Genomic DNA, 27,424 nt, shown 5'->3' on the forward strand with positions numbered 1-27,424 from the left:
TTTTTTTAAAAAGTAACAGTCGCAGGATGGATAAAAGAGATCCAAATAAAAACTTGTCAACACAGGGAACAAGATAAAATTTAGGGGTATAGAGAAAACATGAACGAAAGTTTAGAGCCACGTAAGATATTCGATCATTTTTCTTATCCGCCGTTCGCCTTTTTATATCCGTTAAAACAAGTAACAGTTTCACTTGACATTTTTTTATCCGGGGTGTGACGCAAAGCAATCTTCAAAGTTAAACTGGCTATAGTCTGATGTTAACACCTGGCAATATAAGTGAACAACATCCTTTAATTAGAGTTAAAAACATATTATATTTCCCGTTGGTTATAAATATTTGACACTTCAGTTCAGATAGCGTTTGGTCATACTTTGAAAAAATGACTATCAATTCTATATAGCATAAATCTTTAAAATCTATTAAATTTGTATTATTATAATAGTATTTTCAAGACAAATCTACGTAAACTATTTTCTTAAAATATTTTTTAACAAGTATACAAGAACTCATTGATAGTCAAGATTTTAAAATTTTGACCAAATCTAAACGGTAGATATTCATGATTAGGAGAGTACCTAAGTTAGCAATTCTGGATTATATAAATTTAGTATAAATGACGTGCGTGAATAGACGGTCGAATTGAGTATAACGTTAGTTTCATCGTGGTGCAACATGCTTATCTAAGTTTAAGTCCTTGACTTCATATAAACGCTCGTATTTATGGTTTTATTGATTTTAAGATATATTGGGTTAGTCTCTTGAAGATATTTATAGGAAAACAATGAGTTTATGTGTGTTCCTATTAGTGAGTGTTCATGTGTATTTGATTGGAAAGAAAAATGAAATACTCTGTCTGTTTCATATTATTAATCATTTTAAGATTTTTTAAATAGACGTATAGAAATATTTTAACACAAAATAGATATACTACAGAGACATATTTAATGTTAGAATTAATAAAATTAAACTGATGATAAAAATATTTTTTAACTTAGAACAAAACTAAATTTACGAAAGAAAAGAAGTATAGAAACGTTTTTAACACAACATATAGTACAGAAACATATTTAACGTTGGAATTAATAAAATGTCTGATGATAAAAGAAATACTTTTCACTTAGAAAAATAAACTAAAGTGAAAGAAACAAAGGGGAGTAGCTGATGAACAAAAGAAATTCTCTAGATTCCCCTCGTACTATACTATACTGGTCCTCCGTCCCTAATGCTCGAAGACATTCATTTTTTATACACGTTTGATTACTCGTCTTATTTAAAAAATTTACATAATTATTAGTTATTTTTATATTATTTTATTTATTGTTATATATACTTTTATGCATATATATAATTTTACATATTTTAAAAAAATTTAAATAAAACGAATGATCAAACACGTGTAAAAAAGTCAACAGCTTCATACATTTGATTTGTCTACGTATTAGATTTGATTTGTCTACATATTAGTGTTAACGCCAGAATTTGGTAATTTGCCGTTGGAGATTAAACTGTGATTAAAGACCGAATCAAACAGGAAAATAGGGCAATCGGATAGAAGACCAGGCGGAATACGACTCGGATTCAACCGATAGAGTCTGGATCGGATAAGAAAAAGAGTCCGATTAGACCTAGAATGTTACAGATAGATTCGGCAATAATCAGAGTCCGTGTAATTTAATTTTATCTAGTAGTTAGAGTTAGTTAGGATTTTATCTCTAAGAAATTAGAGTTCGATCGGGACATGTGTGTTAGAGATAGAATCTATCTAGGAGTTTGTTATTTCTTTTTATCTAGTAGGAGTTGTATGTCGTGTCCAACATGACCTAGCCTCAACCCGAGGGTATAAATATGTATGCCCGGGGTCATTATTTTTCATTTACCAATCGATTAGATCAACTTCTTTCGGCGCATCGCCACCCTCTTGTCCGAGGTTTTCAACTCCGGCGAAACTTGGCACCTGACGCAGGGCTGCATCGCTTCGATCTCCAGCGGAGGGGTAAGTCCATCGTTCCGCCGGGCCACGGTAATCGTATCAACTAGACTAGAATTGTCTCGGTTCGGTCTGATCTTCTAATCTAGTCACGCGATTGCTAGTTATCGTATCAGTTTCAACTTAGATCACTTTCGTGCTTTGAGTTGATCTCGTCGACCACTTTAGGCGATCTATGTTGGTTTGATATTCGCTGTTTGACATATTCAATCTAGTACTGTCTCGGTTAGGTCCGATCTAGTAGATTGCGTTTGTTAGATGGTTTATATCAGATCAATGTATTTTGCTCATTGTTTTATCGGAGTACCAACCGATAAGTTATCAGTTATCGGCTTATTGGCTTGATAGCAATCTAGATCTGTTTAGTATCTATCCTGACATTGCTAGGTTTAATCCTGAACTGTCTCGGTTAGGTCCGATTTTCTATGATTATTCTTAGCAATCTGTGCTAGATATTTTATAGATCTTGGTTGTTTGCCCGTCGTCTATAGCCGATGATCTTTGCCGATCTACATGTTTATCATATTTACATCAATAAAGTAGCCGATTGCTTTACTGCATTATTTCTATACCAATCGGCCTGATTTAGTTAGATTGACAGTTATTTATGTTGCATCGGCTTATGAGGAATACATGCAAATTGGTTTTAGCCGATCGTAGCAAATGATTCATTGTTTATTCCAAGTAATTCGTCGGTTTATTTATTAGCCGTATCGATCTTCATGTTTCCTATAATCATATCGTGCTCGACTATATACTGTCTTGGTTAAGTCTCATCTCTGTATGTCTAGTTCAACTTGGTTATAGGGGCTTGTCCGATCGACTAAGATTAATAAGTAACTTAGCGGATTACGTTGGTCTAATATTTAATTCAACTCTATCTCTATTGAGTTTCTAGCCGATCCAAGTTTTTTTTTACAGTCGATCATTTACCCTATCGGCTAACCGTTACAGCATCAACATCCGATCGGCTGGATATTTTGTTACCTATCGGCTCGATAGCTGATCGGCTTATTTTACTGTTTATCTTGTCAGTTGCAGGGTCAAACTGACTGGCACGCCTGCGCACCTTTTCTAAGAATTTAGGTCCTGCACTGGAGCTGTCTAAGATTGACTCCCAGGCCTTCATGTGTGCCGCGTCAACATTCATATTTTGACGTCGACAATTAGCAGTATTATTTTTCTGAATTTATTAGGGTGTAAAAGAATTTGATTTGTCTACATACAGTATATGCATATAACCAAACAAAATCTCTTATCAGCCGTTTCTCTTGTACAAACAACCAAACACAATCTAATGTTAGTCAGGCTAATCAGATATAGACAACCAAACAGGTACATCTGTATTTTATAACCAGACCACATTTAGCTTGAATGTGAGAGATGAACCAGGCTAATACAATACGAGCGACCAAACACCCTCGGAGACTCCAGACATATAGGGAAGTAGTACTACACATTTGTCTCATTCGCTTCTCGCTCCCCCAACGGGCCACTGGTCACCTCAGTACCACCGCGCTTCGTAGGGCCAAAGAAGGCGCTGCTGTACATGGTCCAAGAAATGGGGAGGAAATGGAGCGATGTACTCCTGGCCATGGCGGTCGGCGTAGCCTGCGCCGCGACGGCCGCCGTCGCCGCCGAAAGGGGGCTCTCGTTCGCCGGTGCCGTGGCGGCGCCAGCGCGGCCGGAGGGAGTGAGCTACCTGCGCAAGGCGGCCAACTTTCTGTGGCAGAGTGACGAAAGCTCTTACCACGTGTGGCCGGTAATTGCGAGAAAGCCTACCGTATTCAGTTTAGATCATTTTTATTTTGCAGTAAATAATCCTGTTTTACAGAGTTTGTGGGCTGTTTGTTTGGTTCAGTACACTGAGTAGAGTATGCACTTTTCCTTTCGAACTTTGATTTTTTTTTTCTACTGGATTTTTAGGACTCCATTATTACCAATTGAATTATGCTCACATTTGGCTGACCAAATTAGGATGTATCACTGAATATGGTGTTCTTACCTTCAGTGGTTGGCTTTGAAAACTGCTGTCTTAATCCCTAGGATGATATTGAATCTTTGGGTCCGCCAAATGATCAGATGTTTGAAAATTTTAATTTCATCGATCAAACCCGGTTCGTGTTATTGAATGATAATCTGAAGTTATGCACGCTAGTCAAAAATCTCATATACAGTCTCCCCCTCCAGCTCCCATGCATTCCGCGTGTGTTTGACACATGAACAAAAAATCAAACGTTTGATATATAGCAAAAGTGTGAATCTTTTCATCAAATTTTGTTAAGATGTTGGTTTTACTCCACGTTGCTCTTCATTTCTTGTATGTGAACCAGCTGGTAATCTACCAAAGACCAAAGTTAATTGGTATAGATAAACTGTTAATTTGTTGAATTACATGGATCGATTTGTTTTTGCAGCCGATGGAGTTTGGATGGCGAATTGTGCTAGGGACATTCGTTGGATTCATTGGAGCAGCGTTTGGGAGTATAGCTGGTGTAGGTGGCGGTGGGTTCTTCGTGCCAATGCTGACCTTGATCATTGGTTTTGATGCAAAGTCATCGGTGGCAATATCAAAATGTGAGGTTTGGTTCTTAATTTTACCAGAATTTCATCAGTTCTCACATCGATTATTTGAAAGAAGCACCCATGTTTGTACTCTTCTGCTACGGTTTCATAAACAGCAGTGCTACCAGACCAGTCAATACATCTTCTAAAATAAAATTATTAAATTACACCTTTTTTGAATAGCTAGGTTGTGCGTTTCTTCGGGGATTTTAAAATAAATTTACGCCTTTTGTGAATTTGTTTGGCAGGTATTTTTTTCAGACTGAAAAATTTGAATTTTAGAACCTAACTTTAGGATTAAATTAGGGAATTTTAAGTCTCTTACGTCCCACAGCTTTAGTTTTGGGATCCATAAGTAGAAATATATAAGTCTTACTCTAATTTTTTTTATTAAATTGGACGTGTTTCTGCAGCTTTAAAGCTGCACACCCAATTAAGTCAGCCAAGGAGGTCCCACTAGTGTCATGCCTATCTACCTTTGGTGCCATTCAACGTTGCCTTTTAAATCCAAATTTAAGTGACCATTGAAGAAATGAGGACCATGTATTCTTGTTTACGAAGATGTAACCTGCCGCAATAATAGTAGGCAGCTGTGATCAATGTCTCTACAGAATCGTTCTGTGTAGTCTGTCCTACCTATATCTCTCAAGTCTCAATAGGAGTTGGCATACATTTTAAACCATGCATATGCATTCAGTTTTGGTATTTCTTACATCATTTCTAGGATTTCTGAATTCTATGATTTGCTATTACCCGCTTCCATATATATTCAGTTTTGTGAATTGTAATGTTGAATACATCCATAGGTCCGTACTTTCTCATTTACCAGAATCTTATACATGACTGTCTTACAGCCATTATATTGGATTATAAATAGGGAAGCCACATCAGTTAATTAAGTTGAAACATTTACAAAATTGCTGTCAATCTATTTTCTAGAAGAATGGTCTACTTCTGAAAATAGATGTTTAGAAATCAATGTTTTCAGGATAATCAAGTATCACTGTACCGGTGTGGTCTAAACAAGGCAGATTTATGTGTAATGATCTTGCATTAAAGTGTCACCTGTAAGCGAGTGAAGTTCTGTATTTGACATGCACATATAAGCATTTTACAATTTGTAACGGGAGATTCATGTCTAAAGCACTTTATAAGGAGCTTTCAATTGTTGAATATCTTAACATTTACAATAAGATATATAAGTATAAAACATTCTGTTTTTCTGGAATGATAAAAAGACGCTTCCGAATTGATTATTGATCTAATCCTTTTAATGTAATGGGACTTTTGTCTCTTTTTAGTAATAATAACTTAATGAGAAATTGAGAACTAAAAAAACCATGAAAACATTTTTTTTTGTTGAACTGTTGGGTTTATGTATCTAAGTAAGATATTTTCTTTGGAACAGGTATGATAATGGGGGCAGCTGTGTCGACTGTGTACTGCAACCTTAAGCTGAAACACCCAACTTTGGACATGCCAGTGATTGACTATGATCTAGCATTGCTTATCCAGCCAATGCTTATGCTAGGAATCAGCATTGGTGTTATTTTCAATGTGATATTCCCAGATTGGCTGGTCACAATTCTCTTGATCATCCTTTTCATAGGTTCTCCTATGCATCCTGAAATAAGCTGCAAACAATGGCTTAAATTTATTGCCTGTTGACTTCAGTTTGAATTTATAAATTAAACTGTAGGCACTTCAACTAAAGCTTTTCTGAAGGGTATTGAGACATGGAAGAAAGAGACAATAATGAAAAGGGTATCGTTCTGATTCCATTGCAATATGTATGCTATCAGTTATCACATCCTTAGAGTGCTTGTTTCAGTCTCCTTTCATCCATTCATATTACAAATATGCCAATATAAATCTTGTTTTGATCCACCTATTTCAGGAGGAGGCTAAGCAATCGGAGCAAACAAGTAAGAAACCAAACTAGTCCTTCCATGAAATGTGTAGAGGTTCTCACTCATATATTCTTAATTTATCAGGTGAAATGTATAGACCACTGCCCACAGGACCGGAGGCTCCAGCTAGGTCAAAAACACCTTCAGATCATGCGGTAAACCAATGTGATAAATGAATTTCATTTTCCGTTGACAATCATATGCAGGACTTTAGGATTAGAGCTTGCCTGATGCTGCAGGTATCTATTTTGCAAAATGTTTACTGGAAGGAGTTTGGACTTCTTGCCTTTGTTTGGATAACATTCCTTGTGCTCCAGATCACTAAGGTGAGTAACTCAACTGCAAGTTAATTGTTGACATGATCAATCCTAGGAGCATATATTTGACGTTTTAGTTTGCCCTGGTCATCTTGTTTCCGTAAATTTGAATACTTCAATCCTTCCTACCTTGTTAATTACCAGTCAGCACTTTCATTATCAAACGTTCTTCCTACGTTGCAGCGATCATCTTTTTAACTTATGTGTTTTCCATATTGGGTTAGGCTAACCTTATATAATTTTTGCAACTATATTGTGAAGATATACCACATTCCCAGGAAGAGAAATACTGTAGAGTCGACAGTAACATCAAGTCATCCAGCTTAAGTTATTTTTCTTGTTTACAGAATTACATACCAACTTGCTCCACATGGTACTGGCTTTTGAACTTATTACAGGTATGTGATAGTGACTTGAATTTCGATCATAGATTCGTAGTTGATGTAGTTTTATGAAAATATTCCACAGAATAGAAGATATAAAAATTGTTACTTAAGAAGAATCATCAAGAATTCATGATCCATTCCTAGAACTACTTTTAGGAGGTTGTAATGCATCCTAGTGGTCAATTTCTATTATTTTCTTAAAAGTTTCTCTCGTTAGAACATACTTATACATTCACTCTATATACCATCCAGGCTATATTTAACTTCTTACTGTTGAAAGTATAAGCACATAATGATTTAATCTATCGCGTAAATAAATCATGACATCGTAAAGCGAAAGCATGACAGCACATAGATCAACCAACATGTACAGATCTAATCTAAACATGTATGCGAAATAGCTACACACGAATAGATTAAATAGATGCAGAACTAGATTAAACATAATTGACCTGTACCGAATGTTGTTCTGAAGAGGATTGGAAGCAGCACGAACGACTTGCGGTGTAGGATGTTGACGACGGCGAGCCGCGACCGATCGACGGGGAAGACGAGCCGTCGTTAACGAACAGCAAGCAGTCGCGTAGAGCGCTTCCCCAAAACCTTATTCGCCCTCTCCCGGTGCAGGACTTCACGAGGACGACGGTTCCTGAGACTTGCTTTCGCGATCGCTGGTGCACGCCAGCGAAGGGGACGGAGTAGACGACAATGGCGGCGCAGCACAGAGGAGAGGCAAACCCTTGATTGTTTTTCACGTATGTTGCAACAAGGTAGCGGTCCGATATTTATAGGACGTGTGATCAGCACGCCTACCACGTCGTAACCGAACCGGATAGGCCGCGCGTAACCTATCCGGACTCTATGCTATCTCGCGTAAGAAAGAATCTGATACGATAAATTTCCAAAAACTGATCACCGGAATTTCCATTTCACACAGCAAAACAAAACTGCAAAAGGAAGCCGCATCTGCGCAAGCACGAGGAGCCAATTTTGGCAGACCATTTATGCGCATGTCATGCGCGCGCGCCACCCGACCCGGCCCATGCCTGAGCCCGACCCCGAGCCAGGCCAGGCGAGCGAGCGCGCGCGTGTTGCTCTATTTTCTTCTTGCTCAAGAGCCTAGATAGCACTCTCCTATTTAAGGAGGTCTCACTCTCATAGAACTAGCAAGGTGGTACTAAATGTTCTCATGCATGCTTCCATGAGGTGGGTTTTTGTGATTTTTCTAGGAATTATTCTACACATGGGCCTTAGCCCAATTAATAATTCCAACAATCCCCCACCAAATCTCAAAAGACTTAGAGATTTGTCTGTCCCAATGTACTGTTTATATACTAGTATTGCGATGGAGACCGATTAAGGTTGAACATCCACCTAGAACCCTAAGCTACACTTACTCACAACTTGAACAATGGACTATGCCTTAAATTGCAAGTTTGGTGCAAGTAAGTTTCACTCAGAGCCTTGACTGTAGGCTGCCAGTAGCCTACCCCGTGGGTGGAGCCTATAAGTCATACTCCATGGTCTATTCATGAGCTTCCTAGAAGATTCATCCAAAATCTCCATAGACTACGACTACTAGTCAAGCTCATATAGGTGTGTTCTTTCAAGATTTCTCTACAGGATAGTATCTTCGCTAATTAAAGCCAACAGAACACATTAAGGCATTGCCAACCTGCCTTGTAGCAAGAGAGTACATGTATCTTCACTTAGAGAGGGTTTATTAATTAAGAATACTCTCCTCCAGTTAACTAATGGGTTGTTCTTCCCAGGTCCGTCCCAGGTCCTAATTCACGGGATCTCTGATCACATAGGTTGGGTTGCTACCATAGATGACTCATATGGGTCTCATACCCATCTCCTTCAATGCAGTGTCTATCACATTCCGTGATAGCCCCTTAGTAAAGGGATCTGCCAGGTTTCTAGCTGTTTGGATGTAATCCAACGTTATAACTCCGGAGTTTCTCAATTTCCTGACAGACTTCAATCGTCTCTTTACATGCCTGGATGATTTCATATTATCCTTAGAACTGTTCACCTTAACAATCACAGTTTGATTGTCACAGTTCATTAGGATAGCTGGCACAGGTTTTTCAACAATTGGTAGATCCATTAGTAGATCTCTCAACCATTCTGCCTCAACAGTAGCAGTATCTAGTGCCGTAAGCTCTGCCTCCATGGTTGACCTCGTCAAGATGGTCTGTTTGCAAGACCTCCATGAAACAGCACCACTACCTAGTGTGAAGACATATCCACTAGTGGCTTTGATCTCATCAGCGTCTGAGATCCAATTTGAATCACTATATCCCTCTAGCATCGCGGGATAACCAGAATAGCAAAGTCCCAAGTCCATAGTACCTTTTAGATAGCGCATAACTCGCTCGAGCGCTTGCCAATGATCATCTCCCGGATTAGAGGTAAACCGGCTTAACTTGCTCATAGCAAAAGAGATGTCAGGCCTAGTTGCACTAGCTAGGTACATGAGTGAGCCAATGATTTGAGAATACTCAAGTTGATTCCTAGTTTGTTTCTTGTTCTTGCGAAGCAACAGACTAGGGTCATAAGGCGTTGGAGAAGGTTTGCTATCAATATAGCCAAAGCGATTCAAGATCTTCTCCACATAATGAGACTGCGACAGTGTAATCCCATCGTCGCCCTTAATTAGCTTAATGTTTAGAATAACATCAACTACTCCCAAATCCTTCATGTCAAAGTTTTGAGACAAAAATGATTTAACCTCTTTAATCACCTCAATGTTTGTCCCAAAGATCAGTATGTCATCAACATACAGACATAAAATAACCCCATCGCCCCCACCATGGCGATAGTATATACACTTATCTGCCTCATTGGCTGCGAAGCCTGCAGATGTTAGTGTTATATCAAATTTCTCATGCCACTGCTTAGGAGCTTGTTTAAGACCATGCAAAGATTTTAGCAACTTGCAACACTTTGTCTTCTTGACCTTTTACTACAAATCCATCAGGCTGATCCATGTAAATTTCCTCATCCAACTCTCCATTGAGGAAAGCTGTCTTAACGTCCATTTGATGAACGAGAAGACCATGTGAGGCAGCCAGAGATAGTAGTACTCGAATTGTGGTCAATCGTGCAACAGGTGAATAAGTGTTAAAGAAATCTTCGCCTTCTTTCTGAGTATAGCCCTTAGCCACAAGCCGAGCCTTATACTTTTCAATAGTACCATCAGGCCTAAGCTTCTTCTTGAATACCCACTTCCATCCTACGGGTTTGCATCCATAGGGTCGCTCTGTCACCTCCCAAGTCCCGTTAGCGATAATAGAGTCCATTTCACTACGGACAGCCTCCTTCCAATAGTCTGCATCTGGGGATGCATAAGCTTCTGAAATTGACTTGGGAGTATCATCCACGAGATACACAGTGAAGTCATCTCCAAAGGACTTAGCCGTCCTTTGTCTCTTGCTCCTCCTAGGAGCTTCACTGGCATCCTCCTCAATAACAATTTCATGTGTAGGTTCCGAATGTTCAGTTGGAGTGACTGAACTTGGCACCATCTCAGAAGATTGGCTAGAAGTGTTATGTCCATCTTTCATTGGGAAAAGGTTCTCAAAGAAAGTGGCATCTCGAGACTCCATAATTGTACCAACATGCATGTCCGGTACCTCAGATTTAACTATTAAAAACCTATAAGCAATGCTATGATGAGCATATCCCAGAAAGACACAGTCCACAGTCTTGGGGTGCCAACTTACGTTTCTTAGGAATTGGTACATTGACTTTTGCCAAGCACCCCCACATACGCAAGTAAGAAAGTGATGGTTTTCTCCCAATCCATACCTCGTATGGTGTTTTGTCCTTATTTCTGTTAGGAATTCTGTTAAGTACATGATTCGAGGTCAATAGTGCCTCCCCCCACCATGCCTGAGGTAGCCCCGCGGTATCTAACATGGCATTCACCAAGTCAGTGAGCGTGCGGTTCTTCCTTTCGGCAACCCCGTTGGGTTCGGGAGAATAGGGAGACGTCCTCTCATGTACTATGCCATGTTCCTCACAGAATAAGTCAAATTCGTTTGAGAAAAAATCTCCACCATGATCTGACCTAAGTCTTTTTATCTTTCTGTCAAGTTGGTTCTCAACTTTTGCCTAGATTTTAAAATAGTCTGGAGCCTTATCTTTCGTTTTTAGCAAATACACATAGCAAAATCTAGTAGCATCGTCAATCAATGTCATGAAGTATCGTTTTCCACCCTTAGTCAACACCCCATTCATCTCGCACAGATCAGAATGAAGGAGTTCTAATGGCGCCAAGTTTCTCTCCTCAGCAGCCTTGTGGGGCTTACGAGGTTGCTCTGATTGCACACAATTATGGCACTTAGAACCTTTGACAATGGAAAATTTAGGAATCAGACTCATACTGGAAAGCCGAGACATCAATCCAACATTAATATGACATAAACGTGAGTGCCAAACATTAGCCTCATCATCCACACTGCCACAAATATGGTTCACAGACTTATTGCAAAAATCAGAAAGGGAAAAGCGGAACAGACCTCCGCACTCATAGCCTTTACCAATAAAATATCCATGTTTAGACACGACTACTTTATTAGACTCAAACACTAACTTAAATCCGTCTTTACATAGACGGGAACCACTAACGAGATTCTTGTCGATAGTAGGGACATGTTGCACGTTCTTCAGCTGCACGATCTTTCCTGAAGTAAACTTCAGATCCACCGTGCCAACACCATGAATAGAAGCATGCGACCCATTCCCCATTAGGACGGAGGAATCTCGGATGGCCTGATAAGAGGTAAACTATGAGATATCAGCACAAATATGTACATTGGCTCCTGTATCAACCCACCAATTAGTAGATTGACTGACTGAAAGAACAGTAGGAAAATTACCATACCCTGTCCCATCTTCAGTCTTGCCAATGGTCACATTGACAGAGTTAGAAGTCTGTCCAGCAGGTGCCTTCATGCCCTTGCGTCGTGGGCACCTCCTAGCCAGATGGCCAGGCATACCACACACGAAGCAAGTTCTCTCTTCTTTATTTTCATTGTTACCCTTCTTCTTGAAGTTAGTATTCTGCTTGGCTTTGAATTTCCTGTTGTTCTTGTGAGAGGGCTTGTGCACCACATTAGCACTTGACTATCCCCTATCGCCTTTAGACGTAGCATCCTTAGCCCAAGCCTTCTCTTCAACATCAAGAGACGAAATCAAACCCTCGACGGAATATTCCTGTCTCTTGTGTTTTAGTGCAGTGCCGAAATTTCTCCAAGTAGGAGGAAGCTTCGTAATAATGCACGCGGCCACAAACTTGTCGGGTAAGGCGCACTTTAGGAGTTCGAGTTCCTTAGCGATGGTTTGTATATCATGAGCCTGTTCGACCACAGAACGGTTTTCAACCATCCTAATATCATGAAATTGCTCCATGATATACAACTCATTGCTAGCATCAGTGGCATCGAATTTGGTATTCAGCGCATCCCACAACTCCTTAGCGTCAGTCATATGCATATATGACTCTACAAGATAATCACCAAGAACGCTAAGAATGTCTCCTACAAACATAGTAGTGGCTTCCTCGAATTCTTTCTGCTGTTCAGCAGTCAGAACCCCTTTAGGTTTACCAGTACTAAGCCAGAAGCACTTTATAGCCGTCAGCCATAGAGTGACCCTGATCTGCCATCTCTTAAAGTGCACACCGGTGAATTTATCCGGCCTAAGTGCATCGGCAAAACCAGCCATCGAAAAATCAGAGTGCCTATAATAAGGTTTTTGGATTGTTGAAAGTATAAGCACATAATGATTTAATCTATCGCGTAAATAAATCATGACATTGTAAAGCGAAAGCATGACAGCACATAGATCAACCAACATGTACAGATCTAATCTAAACATGTATACGAAATAGCTACACACGAATAGATTAAATAGACGCAGAACTAGATTAAACATAATTGACCTGTACCGAAGGTTGTTCTGAAGAGGATTGGAAGCAGCACGAACGACTCACGGTGTAGGATGTTGACGACGACGAGCCGCGACCGATCGACGGGAAAGACGAGCCGTCGTTGACGAACAGCAAGCAGTCGCGCAGAGCGCTTCCCCAAAACCTTATTCGCCCTCTCTTGGTGCAGGACTTCATGAGGACGACGGTTCCGGAGACCTGCTTTCGCGATCGCTGGTGCATGCCGGCGAGGGGGACGGAGTAGACGACAGTGGCGGCGCAGCATAGAGGAGAGGCAAACCCTAGATTGTTTTTCACGTATGTTGCAACGAGGTAGTGGTCCGGTATTTATAGGACGTGTGATCAGCACGCCTACCACGTCGTAACCGAACTGGATAGGCCGCGCGTAACCTATCCGGACTCTATGCTATCTCCGCAAGAAAGAATCCGATACGATAAGTTTCTAAAAACTGATCACCGGAATTTCCGTTTCACGCGGCAAAATAAAACTACAAAAGGAAGCCGCATCTGCGCAAGCACGAGGCGCCACCCGGCCCGGCCCGTGCCCGAGCCCGAGCCAGGCGAGGCGAGCGAGCGCGTGTGTTGCTCTATTTCCTTCTTGCTCAAGAGCCTAGAGAGCACTCTCCTATTTAAGTAGGTTTCACTCTCATAAAACTAGCAAGATGGTACTAAATGTTCTCATGCATGCTTCCATAAGGTGGCTTTTGTGATTTTCCTAGGAATTATTCTACACATGGCCTTAGCCCAATTAATAATTCGAACACTTACTACTCCTTAAAACAACCGTAATCATACCATGTGTAATGTAACTTATTGTACTTGTACTCCTTTTATAAATGCAGATCCCTGTGTCAGTTGGGGTGACCATGTATGAAGGAATAGGATTGGTGCAAGGGAGGAGGGTTATATCATCGAATGGAAATGAGCAAACCAATCTAAAATTTCACCAGCTACTCATGTACTGCTTTTTTGGAATAACTGCTGGTATTGTTGCTGGTCTGCTTGGTGTTGGCGGCGGCTCAATCCTTGGACCCATGTTCTTGGATCTTGGAGTCCCTCCACAGGTAACCTGTATTGTCCAATTTTCGTTGTTAAGTAATTAGTAAAAACCTAATTGTGACATGTCCCTGTCTCAGTACTAGTGCCAAATATCTAAATTTGATCCGTTGGTACTAAAAGCATGTCCAAAAAACCACAAATTCTAAAACTCCTAGTACCTCCAATACAAATTCCTTTTGAGAATCCCACCAATTTCATGCCCACAAATACCACACAGAATGCAATCCCTCCAATTTATCTCCACCAAATTCTAACTACCATAAACTCAGATCTGAAATTTGAATTGGGACCCAATCCAATCCCAACCCCCCCTTGAAATTCCTTTGTTCCATTCTTCCCATAAAAACTGAAGATAAACATTGCAACTCCTTTCTTTCCTTCATAATCTTCTCGAGAACTCAATTGAAAGTCCATCCAAAAATCCCCATGCTCATACTGTAGCTAAGTGTCCATAGGTCCAAGATTCAGATCCACTCAAACCCAAAATGTTTAATTATGTTCAAATATTTTGTGAAATCCGCAAAATTCTTATGATTTGATTCTCACATTGGTGCTTTCCTATGGAAATTCATTGTACAGTTCATCTCAACAAGGTTCCTCCTTTAATTCCAAAGTTCAAACTTCAGGTCTAAATATTTGAAAACCTCCTGAAATGCCTTTCTAGAATACCTAGATTTTCCATCGATTCAATTCTCAAATTTTAATACAATTAGTAAGTTATTTTCCTTTACTCCCAACAAATAATAATTTATGTAAACTGGAAACTTCAAATTCCACTAAGAACATCAAAGGTTCCTGCTTCAAATCCTCCTGTTCAGTTGCCATTTTTCTAAATTCATATTTAAGATTTGGTTTCAAAACTCAATCCACACATTCAAGTATTCTTCCATTCAATTCCCTGGAAATTCATAAGAAATTCAAGAATCCCCTCTTGGTCTGGCCCACACTTCCTTGTCTTCTGTTCACTGACTGAAGCGGGTGTGGGAATGCGGCCTAGCTCCACTCAGCTCCTCTCCATCACTACTCTCCCACATTGTTGCCAGCACGGCCGCACCACAGCCTACTTCTTGATTTTTGTACAGTTCTCTTGTACATTTGACAAGATTAGGGTGTTCAATATGCATTTTTTTCAAAGCTGAACTATGGCCACTGTATTTTACTCTTTTTTTTTGAATAATTTTAATATTACTTGTTTTGTAACTGTTGAATTTGTTTTTGCCTCTCTAACTGAATCTATCTATCGTAGGTTGCAAGTGCCACTGCCACCTTCTCAATGATGTTCTCATCTTCCATGTCTGCTATTGAATACTACTTCTTGGACCGGTTCCCTGTGCCATATGGTAATCTCTCTCTCTCTCATATGCTTATGATACCAACCACATGTTATTTCTTACCTCTAAGGTGGTAAGACCCAACAACAAATCCTATCCATTCATTTTTCTTTGTTTTGTGTAATGGTAAATAAATTTCCAGCACTTAATTAATTGGTGAAAGCAGAAAAAGGAAAGCATTAATGACTACAAACATTCCTTCCAAAATTAACCAAATGCAAAAAATTGGGGTCCAAAAAATTCCAGAAATCCAAACGGTTCAAATGCACTTGCAGGTTATTAATTCAAATATATAGAAGTGGTTATTTAAATTTGCTTGGTACTCAAAGTTCCATGAGAAATCATGGTAAGATATGAAATTAAAATTGATATATACAAATTTATATTTTACAAATCAAATGGACTGCAGTTTTAAAATCCAGAATTATGAAAGCTGCAAGGAAATTAAATATTGTTTAGATTCCAAAGTATTTGAAAATTTCATAAGCATGTAAGTCTGAAATACACGCACCAATGAATTATGCTAATTTGGTAATAGAATTCAGAATTCTCATTCAGGATTTAAACACGTACAAAGTTGAAAATTATAAAAGTATCGCCTAGCTATCTTGTAATTCGAATTTTGAATATGGTAAATGACAACGTTCCATTAATTGCTTACTTTATAGACATTAATTTGTTTATAGCAAGCTGAAGAATTTTTTCCCTTTCCCTTTTTTTGTCTATTACCTCCAATGAGGTAAGAGGGATCATATCCATTGGATCAACACAAAATGGACGGTCTAAACAGTCTTGGATCACTATAAAAAAAATCCTTCTTTGAAACATCTGCAGCTCTTTACTTGACCGTTGTGGCCTTCTTTTCTGCGATCGTCGGCCAGCGAGTGGTTAGGAAGTTGATCAATTGGTTGGGGAGGGCATCGATCATTGTCTTCACATTATCCACAATGATCATCCTCAGTACATTCCCTCTAGGTACTGTGTTTTCTCCCCCATCACCACAGATGTCTCTTCTCCTTCGACGATTTCAACAACATATATATCCTCATTGCACAACTTTTTTATAATCTGTAGGTGGAATTGGTATCTCCAACTGGATTGGCAAGATTGAGCGACATGAGTACATGGGATTTGAGAACATCTGCAAGTATGATGCATAGGAGGACGTTAAAAGGTGTCGTATATTTTTTAAATATATACGAAGAACTCGTGGGATGAATATTTGCTATGAATTATATGATCACTTAATATTTGATTTCAATATATACTATAAGAAGACATGAAAAAATTTGTATTTAAGCTCATTATAAATTTAGACTAGAGGGTTGCGCAGTTTTTTTTTTACTTTTGATTTATGCAATGTCAACAATATTTTATTTATTATAGGAAGATGGAAGGTTGTACGGGATGTAACTCATGTTTTGTATAAATTGGTTTTTATTAAATTTGGCTTTATAGAGTTTAAATATTATGTTAATATTAGATAATGTGAATAAATTATTTAATTAAAATTATTCTTGCAATATTAACTTGGTATTGCAATGATTCTAAAATTAGTGTATCAATTTGTTGTTGCAATGTTTCTGAAATCAGCATATAAATATTGTGTAACAAGGCCTGCAATTACTATTTAAACTAGAAAAAAACTCTTAATTTATTACAATGTGATCCAACATATAATTAATTATGTAAAGCTATAATAGTTACTGTTAACTTGTGTTTTGTTGCTATTTTGTTAGAGTTTGTTTAAAAAGTCAAATTAACAAATGCTTGATAGGCAAACAAATTTTAACGCTTGGTATATAGATAATTGCATTAAAAAAATTATAATATTTTATTTATATTATTAAATTAGACCATAGCGTTAGCATATGTATATCGCTAGAATTGAAAGTTATCAAAAATAGTTTATCGCCTCTCGCTCACAGAGAAAAGGAAACAAGTCTCTCTTTCACTTCCGTTATATGGGTGTGGCAAAAAATAACACATGTCTTTTTGCCGGAATGACCGAAGGAGGTCATTCAATGTATTAAGATAGAAAGAAAAGTTACATGAAAAAATTTTACATCGACAACCAAGGATGTGTACCAGAGCACACGCCCCGAACCATATGCCAACCATTCGAACACACCACAGAGAGAAAAGCCGAGTACGGAACCGGCCATTGCTATGCGAGACCGATCGGCACCGAGCTAACGACACCACTATGACACGAAGACTTTAAAATGATGCCCTCACGAGGGTCGTGATGCCAAAAGATGATGTCGTCATCCATCCAAAGACTGAACAAGGTTTTCACCTAGATCTCCTTGCCGAGAGAGAAGGGATATCTTAACAGTGCCATCACGAGGATTACTACGCCCGGGGGCGAAGTCACTGTTGGCCCAAATAATTAGGCTAAGCTTTCGCTTGTAACCCCCTACCACCGTGGTACGTCACCCAATCCGAGACCACCAACTAAACATCGACGACACATGGCTTCCGCCATACCCGACTAACACCTATCCGTCGCCTCTCCGTTCCACCACCCACCGGCCTCCTTGCCAGACCTGGCCGAAGGAGAACCCGGGATTGGATGATATTCCTTCAGCAGCCTAGGCTTCCCTCACTGACAAGCTGCCGCCTCAACCTAGCCAAGAAACTCTCTGCAGAGAAGGGGAGGAGCACCGGAGAGGGTGAGGGTGCTGACCGGCAACGAGGAAGACGACCCGCCGCCGCCAGCTCCCTTCGCACAACCCTCTAGACGCTGGAGACGTTGTGCTCTGGCTTTGGCGCACCGTGTTGCGGAGGCCACAAGACTCCGCCGTCGTCAGCTGCCCCAACGGCTCCTCCTCCTCCTCCTTCCCTGTCGCCGCCACTGCTTGCCCTCAGGCCCTGCACCGTTGGCGGCCACGCCGGCCGTCGGCTCCTCCTCCTCCTTCCCCGTTGCTTGCCCTCCCTCGCCTGCCGCCTGGCTAGCTGTCGCCGTGAGCTCACTGGCCCTAGCGTGTGCCCTGCCTCCGCCGTCGACACCACGCGCTCCCCCTCTAGCCCGACACTGCCTCTCGCCTTCCGCCGCCGCCTCGCGCCCTCCGTCGACACCGCGTGTCGCTACCGTTGCCGCCGCCGTCGTGCGCCCTTCGGCCCGTCGCAGTCACGCGCCTCCCTCTCTTTGCTGCAAGCCGAGGCAGCCTGGGCCGGGGTAGAGCCCTGCCGCCGCCGTCATGGCAGCCGACTAGCTTAGCCGGCGGCCGCTCTGGCAGCAGCGAGGCAAGGAGTGGAGGCTGAGGGGGAGGGCGGCGGCGGCGGCTAGGGTTTCGCCATAGCCACCCTGGGGGAGCAACGCTGCAAGCTTTTTCCATAGGTGACCACTTAAAAGTAACCCATGTCTCTCCCTCTTTCCATACTTCGAGGGATATGAAATAAACTGGCCAAATACTTCTCAAGGTTAGTTAGATCAACCATAATAATATTTTAGGATGCGATACAGGCGTAAAAGTAATACAACTTACTGTGAGTATATTAATTTATCTCCAAATATACTATTGAAAAACCCAATTTTTATCACAACAATATCCCATAATAAAAAGTTATTGTCAAATTGGTTTACATCGAACCATGCCAATATCTAAACAAGTAGTATCCAACATTACTCTAGCACGCACCAATGCACAGCATCTTATCTGGTTGCCTTTCCTTGCTGGGAACGAATTTAATCACGGGCTACTCGTCGTGTACTAAATCAATCGTAATCTCCACTGCACACTCGTATATGATTATTTGAAATATATCTCCTATATATTTGACTGACGCCGTTAACTTTTTTTATAAATGTTTGACTATTCGTCTTATTCAATTTTTTTGTCAAATATGTAAAGCTATATATATACATAAAAATATATTTAACAGTAAATAAAATGATATAAAAATAATTAATAATTATGTAAATTTTTTAAATAAGACGAATAGTCAAACGTATATAAAAAAATCAACGGCGTCAAGTATTTAGGGGAGGAGGGAGTATCATCCTAGCTCATAAATGGAATTGCTTCTGCCACCTCAATTGCTTGCTTGCATACGCAGGGGTGATTATTTGTTTTTTTAAGGAAAAAAAGTTAAAAGATATATTTGTAAATAAAAAATAATTTATGAATAAAATTTGTATGTATCTGTTATTAGCGATCTAAAATCAAATGCTAAAAATTAAACTGGAATGAAAAAAAAAATCAAAAATCAACTCTAAATTTAAGGTTAAAAATTTAAAATTTGGCTTATCAGTATAATTAGGAGTGAAAAATGAGGGTGATATCACGTAAACACCTAATTTTTTACACTATCTCATGCACACTACTATATATATATATATATATATATATATATATATATATATATATATATATATATATATATATATATATAACCTTACCTTAAAAATATATCACACTACAATCAGTAACAATATATATTTTTTTCCACTATCTCATGCATGCAATTAATTAACTAATCTCTGAATCTGTCAATGTGAAATCTTTCCCCAGATACGCGCGGTGTACAGTGGTTTATATACATGCATATTGACCCTTCATCAGGTTTCTTGCCTTGTTTAATTTGTTCACTAGCAGGCAAGCAGCAAACAAATCTAGGGCAAATGAAAGGGCAATATGTAGCAGTATTTTTGACTTTCAGTGGCATACGGTGCAGTGCAGTACCGTACTGTTCAGCCGAAGTCCATGCATGATCCTTACGTATTGCATTATTTTGCCCTGTATTCCTACTAATATTCTGTCTTACATATCATGCTTCCAAACGCATCCTATTCCACTATTACTTATTCTTCAGCACGGTTCTGGGTGACATGGCATTATTATTTGGCCACGCCAGTTCTTCAGCCATGATTAAAGGAGTGATTGTTTGGCTCTTTTATGGAGAAAATTAAATGATATATTTGTAAATAAAAAGTAATTTATGAATAAAACTTGTTAAGATGGAAAATAAACTTCAGTAACACCCTAAAATTAACTTCAACTTAAGGTTGTAAATTCAAAATTTGGCTTATTAGCATAAGTAGAAACAAAAAAAAGATGGGGTGAAAATGTTTAGATCTAAAAATAAATCTAGGAGTGGTCTAAAAAATAATGAATAAAACGGCTCTCTTGATAACAATTAAGAAAGGGCACATTTACTACCATATCCAGTTTTAAAAAGCTTTGCTTTAGGGACATGCATGGAGACCATATCTATTGATTAATATTGAAATGCGCTTCAATAAAATTATATATTTGTTAATATTTTTATAAATATTGTAATAAAAAATAAATGTTAAAGTTGTTTTTTTGGAGATAGTGTATTTGTCCAAAACGACGAGTATTTTTGAACGGGAGTGAGTACCAGAAGCATCTTAAATTAAATTCTACTACTACCATCTTTGAACAAAATGGGCCAGTGCAATTCAATAACACGATCTACTTATATATCTGTGACGAGTAGATCTGCCTCTTGCTGTAATCAAGCCTGCTGCTCGATTCCAGCACGTTGGACAGGCTCCCTTTCCAGCTTCACTCATGTATGTCTGCATAGACTCTACCTGAGTTTAATTTATAAGATCGATAGATTTCATTACGTTTTCTGATCTGCACGTGTCAACAGATTAATTTATAGCTGATCGGTATATAAATGTTAGTCAGCACATGGACGACAGGCCTAAGTAGCCACCATTTTGTACTTTATATATGCATGCTTTTCTCTGTCCCATGCATATATGTGAAGAGCAATTATTTCGAAAATTTATGTGAAGAGCAATAATTTGTGTGAACCTCCAACCAATGGATTCAGATGGAGATGCAGAAAATTGGCTCTTATATCTACCATAGAAAAACAAGGTGTTATGCACATATATTCGTGGACTAATTAATTTACATTATTCCATAATTTTAGGTTGCAAATAATTAATTTTGTATTTCAAGTGCTAGTAGATCCGATAAACCTTCTAAGGTCGACCATGCACGGCCATTGTTGATAGAAGACAAGGAATAAGGTGTAGGGCTTCGAAAACAGTTTTTAGCACACGGGTGTATCTACGGTCACGGCCATTTTAAACTTGTATGTTGGTGGAGTGATATAACACATATTAAACTATATTATCTATTTTTTCATATTTTTTGATGACTATTTAGATGACATGCAAGTAATGGGTGTACATACACCTGTGTGCTAAAAAATTGTAGGTGCTTTGAGTTTTGACGTTCTGAACCTGTGCAGTTGATATTAAACTTGGTCTCAAATATTGTGCTCAGTTGATAATTAACCCTTTAGTATTTTTCAGGGGATTAAGCACAGGAGTAAAAAAAATAGCATGTGAAGAAATTAAATAAGAGATAATTATGATTAGATGTAGAGACGAGGAAGTAGGTAGGTACAGGGTGGGGAACGTATCCTGTACACAAGATGTACATACCATGCACAGCAATTAAAAATATCACAAAAAAATCTGAAATAATTGTACATTTACTTAATGATATTCCACCTACGTATAAGTCCTCATCCCCAAATTCATTATACATTGAGAGCAACAAAAAAAATGATTTATGCTTCTAAAACTATTAGCTTTTTTTACATTTTTGGGGTGGCTAAAATATAATAAATTTAAGATGAGACTTTGTACATAGGTGGAATACCATTAGAAGTAAATGCATATAACACTAATGTTTTGCTGAAATTAAACATAAGCAGAATGACTTATTGATGGTTAAAAAGTAATTAATTTATTAATAAAACATATATATATATTTTAAAATTCAAATTTTAGCATAAGCATAAGTAAAATGATGGGGAATGTATTTTTTTCCTAAATTTTTTTGTGATATTTGTTAGTTGATGTCCACAGTGTGTACGAAAAACTTGTGTATATGACATATTTCGTAGGTAGGGGTAGCTATATTTTGGAACAATTTTAATGCTAAAAGTAATTTCGTTATGGAGGGAGTATTCGAAGAATCTTTGTGTACTTGCTACTCGGCCAACACATCAAATTACACACGTAACACACATCTTCATCTATTTTTCTTCAGGAGTTTTTGTAAATTTGCATTGAATTGAGATCGTCTGCATTACTGACATGTGGGCCCACTTGCAATGAGCAGTACTGCATAGGATATGCATCCATTTGCATTAGTTTTTTTTAAAATTGTAAGAATGCCACTAAAATGACAATTCTAGTTATATTTTTGTAATTTTCTAATAGCAGTTTTACAATATTTGAATCCAGTGATAAATTTATAATTATCCCTTTTCTTTATTAATTTGTTGATCTCCGATCGGATAAGAGAATACTGTTAGCAGTGTGTTGTCTTCAATCATTACAAATAACGGCACCACACCACAACTATGAAATCCTGCATTTCATACACACCAAGAGATCGATCATGATCTCCTAAAAACTACAAGCACATCTATCTCTCCAGGGATACAATGTTCTGCAAGGCAGACGAGAAAGGAAATGCCATGGTAGGCAAGGTTTGCATGCATGACAGATCGAGCTCATCAAGATATATATAGATTTGATTTGCTTTGGACTTCAATTACGTGCTATCAAACGCTATTGATTTCGTGTGACGTTTTCTTAAGAAGGGTATTTTTACCCGGTCTCTATATCCACTCGGATATATGCAACCATTTTTTAAGTAGGGGATCTAGCCCCTCAAATGCCCAATCTAAAATTCATGCTTCTATGGAGATTTGAACACAGGATCTTAGGTGTTACTTAGGTCACTATAACCACTAGGCTACATGCCCTTTTACATACGCACAGAGGATGATGGATGAAATGTATATCAAACTCTGCTAATACAATAGGAGGTGATGTCGTCGTGCTATTCTCATTGTTGCTGCATCCATGTATATACTCCCTCCATATTTTTATGTATGACACCGTTGACTTTTAAAATCACGTTTGACCATTCGTCTTATTCAAAATTTATATCCAAATATACCAAATTATAATTCATAATTAAAGTTTCTATAATAATAAATCATATTATAACAAAATAATTAATAAAATTATATAATATTTTTAATAAGACGAATGGTCAAACATGGAACTAAAAGTTAATGGCGTCATGTAAAAAAAATGGAGGGAGTATGTATCTGTGTATGTATGCATGCATGCATGTAGTATGTTATGTGAACCTAACTGTGGAAATGACCTAACTCCAACTATTAATTGACTGACTGAGTGATGCATGGATGAACGAAGATGCATGGGCCTAACTGTTGGAGGGTCAGCTAACTAATAAGCTAATTAAGCTAGCTTAGGGCATAGTAATTGTGTGCGAGTCCTACACTCTTTGCTAATTCATTTGCTCGATCGATCCTGCACACCCCACACACACACATGTACACAGCTTGTTTATCTCGCTAGCTAGCTCGTCGTCACACTATAAATACGTCGCCCCAGCCATGATCGTTTTGCACCACGACATGATCAATAACTAAAGTGATCAAGAAGAACAGAAATACACTAATATATACTTCTAGAGGGAGAGATCGAGCTAGAAGAAGAAGAAGATGGCCAACATGGTGGAGAAGGTGCTATGGGTGGCAACAATGGTGCTACTAATGTGCCTTGCAGGAGCTGAGGAAGACGGCGGCGTTGGGCTGCTGGGGTCGCCGGACTACGGCGACGCGCTGGCGAAGGCCATCCTGTTCTTCGAGGGGCAGCGGTCGGGGCGGCTGCCGGCGAGCCAGCGAGCGACGTGGAGAGGGGACTCGGCGCTCACCGATGGCCGGGAAGAGAACGTATGCCCAATCATATTGGCGTCATTGCATTATATTTGATTTGCATGCAATATTTTTCTTAATCTGATCTTTCGCTTAACATAATGCATGCATACGCTCATCTTGAAAGAAAGTTTAATCTGTTATAAATCCATTTGACTCATGCCCTGCATAAGATCACTAAATGCACGATTATGTATAATATCTGAACTACCTTCACCTCATGTTAAGTAAAAACCATCGTTTCCACGAAAGCCAGAAAAAAAAAATCAAGTGATTTATTTGAAAAAGGAGTGTTTCCTTTCTCTATGGGTATACAGTCCATCGTCAATTATATGGATCCGTTGCAATGCACGGATATATTACTAGTAACAATAAATATTCACTCTTCGTTCATTAAAAAACAGGTTAGTTTTGTCTTGGATAAATGCATATGACTGTTAGTTACTTTTTATGTAGCACAGAAGTAAATGGTGGTAAATGCTATGAAGCATTTTCAAGGACAAGTCTAACAATTTCACCTGCAATTATATAGTTTAAAAGTTATCATTGGTAAGAAAGTATAATCAGCTAAACTTTAAACTGTCTGTGAAGCGGAGGAGTATTAATCGGACAAGGCTTCTCAGACATGAGTCACTGAAAGTTAGCGAACAGTAGGTTAGATGATATGTTTCCGTATTTATCAGGTCACGTATATATTCACGATCTCATCATTGCAACTACATATATTTATAAAAGAAAGTGCAAACTATGTACGAATGATTAGCGTTAATTATTGATCATGGCATCATGCATGGTGGATTAATTTGTGGGCGCAGGTGAACCTCACCGGCGGCTACTACGACGCCGGCGACAACGTCAAGTTCGGGTACCCGATGGCGTTCACGGTCACCCTGCTGGGCTGGAGCGCCGTCGAGTACGGCGCCGCCGTCGCCGCGGCGGGGCAGCTCGGCGGCCTCCGGGCGGCCATCCGGTGGGGCGCCGACTTCCTCCTCCGCGCCCACGCCTCGCCGACCACGCTCTACACCCAGGTCGGCGACGGCGGCGCCGACCACCAGTGCTGGGAGCGGCCGGAGGACATGGACACGCCCCGGACGCTGTACAAGGTCACCGCCGACTCGCCGGGGTCGGAGGCCGCCGCCGAGGCCTCGGCCGCGCTCGCCGCCGCGTACCTGGCCCTCAAGGACGCCGGCGACGGCGCCTTCTCGACGCGCCTCCTGGCCGCGTCCAGATCGGTATGTGCCATGGATGAATCTTCATTTTCCATCATCACGATGGACACAGCATCTGAAATTCTTCGAGTACTCTCTCCAGTTGTTTAATTCTTGTCATTTAGATAATAAGAGTGTAGTTAAACTTTAAAACTTTGATTATTATTAACTTCTAAAATATTTAATTTAAAAACACTAGAAAAAACATGTACAGATGAATCATAAAGAGTACTTTCATAAACGTAAACATTTATTTATTTTTTCATATTTTTAATAGAAAATTATAGTCAATTTTGATGATTGTATCGTTGTCTAAAATGAATGATCAAACAGGGAGTAGTCTTGATTTGCATACAGTTTGCTCGTGGTGCAAGAACAGTTAATTTCTGGACGAAAGCATATTGCAGTAAAATTTATTACATACCACTGATTGTTTAAATTATTATATAGTTAATAATTAATCATGTGGTTTTGACTTGATGAACGCCATCAGCTGTTCGACTTTGCCAACAACTACAGGGGATCCTTCCAGTCATCCTGTCCCTTTTACTGCTCCTACTCTGGCTTTCAGGTAAAACAACCATGTGAATCAACCATCACAACTCTGAACATCAGTACAAATATAAGAATTTTACTGATTAATTCGGGGCGAAAATTATCTGCCAGGATGAGCTCCTCTGGGCCTCAGCATGGCTCTTCAAGGCGACCAGAGACGCCAAGTACCTCGATTTCCTGACGAACAACCAGGGCTCCAGCAACCCTGTGAATGAGTTCAGCTGGGACAGCAAGTATGCTGGAGCTCAGATGCTCGCAGCACAGGTCAGTCATCACAGAACCACTGAATCATTGATCATGCAGTGAACTTCAGATAACTCTTTGCGTTTCGCGAAAGGGATCGCCGATAAGTGTCAAGTTTTCATGCCTCTTTGTGCTTTCAGGAGTATCTGGGAGGAAGAACAGCGCTTGCAAGGTACAAGGATAACCTGGACTCCTTCGTCTGCGCCCTGATGCCCAACAGTGGCAATGTGCAGATAAGGACCACTCCAGGTACAAACTTGGAGAAAGTTCACATTGCTTTTGAACCGAACAACCGTGTTTCTGGGAAGGCATTTTGACATGTTTCTTGATGCAGGTGGACTTCTTTTCACGCGCGATTCGGTCAATTTACAGTACACAACAACTGCAACCCTTGTTCTATCCATCTACTCTAAGGTGTTGAAGTCTTCTGGCTCCAGTGGAGTTCGCTGTAGTGCTAGGACATTCTCCCCAGATCAGATCAGTTCATTTGCAACATCCCAGGTAGGCTACATTAGCACTTTCACAAGTTTCAGGTTTTTCTCAGGATGGTACTGTTCAGCATCCGGCAAACTTGCTGTTTTCAGGTGGATTACATCCTGGGGAAGAACCCTCTGGGCATGTCATACATGGTAGGGTTCAGCACAAAGTTTCCAAGGCGCATTCACCACCGCGGCGCGTCCGTCCCATCGATCAAGGTTCTCAGCAGGAAGGTCACCTGCAAGGAAGGGTTCTCATCATGGCTCCCAACAAGCGACCCGAACCCTAACATCCATGTCGGAGCGATTGTTGGTGGACCTGATGGGAATGATCAGTTCAGTGACAACAGGGGGGATCCATCACACTCTGAGCCAGCCACATACATCAATGCAGCCTTTGTGGGCGCCTGTGCTGCTGCAATGGGGCAGAAGCAGGGGGTGAAGCTGGATAAGCCTGTGGACAACCTAGCATCAATGGTATCCACTTACTAGAAAATAGAGACATACATGCACACAATATATGCAAGAATAAGGTCATTATTATTTATTCACGTTCAACTTCTATGTGTGAGGTTGCCTTGAAACATGAGTGTTTAATTGTAATGCATCCCTGTTCTTTACCAGGGTGTGAGATGTGATATTAAATAAATATAAGTTTGTTTATACCAAC

General features: G+C 39.7%; 2 protein-coding genes across 2 annotated transcripts; both read left to right on the top strand.

Annotated features, from left to right (window-relative positions):
* Positions 1 to 3,552: 3,552 nt before the first annotated feature.
* On the top strand, positions 3,553 to 16,797 carry LOC102716712 (sulfite exporter TauE/SafE family protein 3-like). Its single transcript, XM_006659295.3, has 12 exons — positions 3,553 to 3,753; positions 4,409 to 4,568; positions 5,965 to 6,165; positions 6,256 to 6,320; positions 6,454 to 6,481; positions 6,551 to 6,621; positions 6,706 to 6,792; positions 7,131 to 7,181; positions 13,971 to 14,192; positions 15,434 to 15,527; positions 16,353 to 16,493; positions 16,593 to 16,797. Exons 1-12 carry the CDS (start codon positions 3,553 to 3,555, stop codon positions 16,676 to 16,678), a joined length of 1,407 nt encoding a protein of 468 aa, XP_006659358.2. The 3' UTR covers positions 16,679 to 16,797.
* Positions 16,798 to 23,980: 7,183 nt separating this feature from the next.
* Positions 23,981 to 27,423, top strand: LOC102706776 (endoglucanase 20). Its single transcript, XM_040526838.1, has 7 exons — positions 23,981 to 24,290; positions 25,088 to 25,504; positions 25,974 to 26,051; positions 26,147 to 26,299; positions 26,419 to 26,527; positions 26,613 to 26,779; positions 26,863 to 27,423. The coding sequence occupies exons 1-7, from the start codon at positions 24,060 to 24,062 to the stop codon at positions 27,244 to 27,246; spliced, it is 1,539 nt and encodes a 512-aa protein (XP_040382772.1). The 5' UTR covers positions 23,981 to 24,059; the 3' UTR covers positions 27,247 to 27,423.
* The last annotated feature ends 1 nt before the right edge of the window (position 27,424 follows it).

This window comes from Oryza brachyantha, chromosome 8, assembly GCF_000231095.2.
Source record: "Oryza brachyantha chromosome 8, ObraRS2, whole genome shotgun sequence".
In the NCBI taxonomy this organism is placed as follows: Eukaryota; Viridiplantae; Streptophyta; class Magnoliopsida; order Poales; family Poaceae; genus Oryza; species Oryza brachyantha.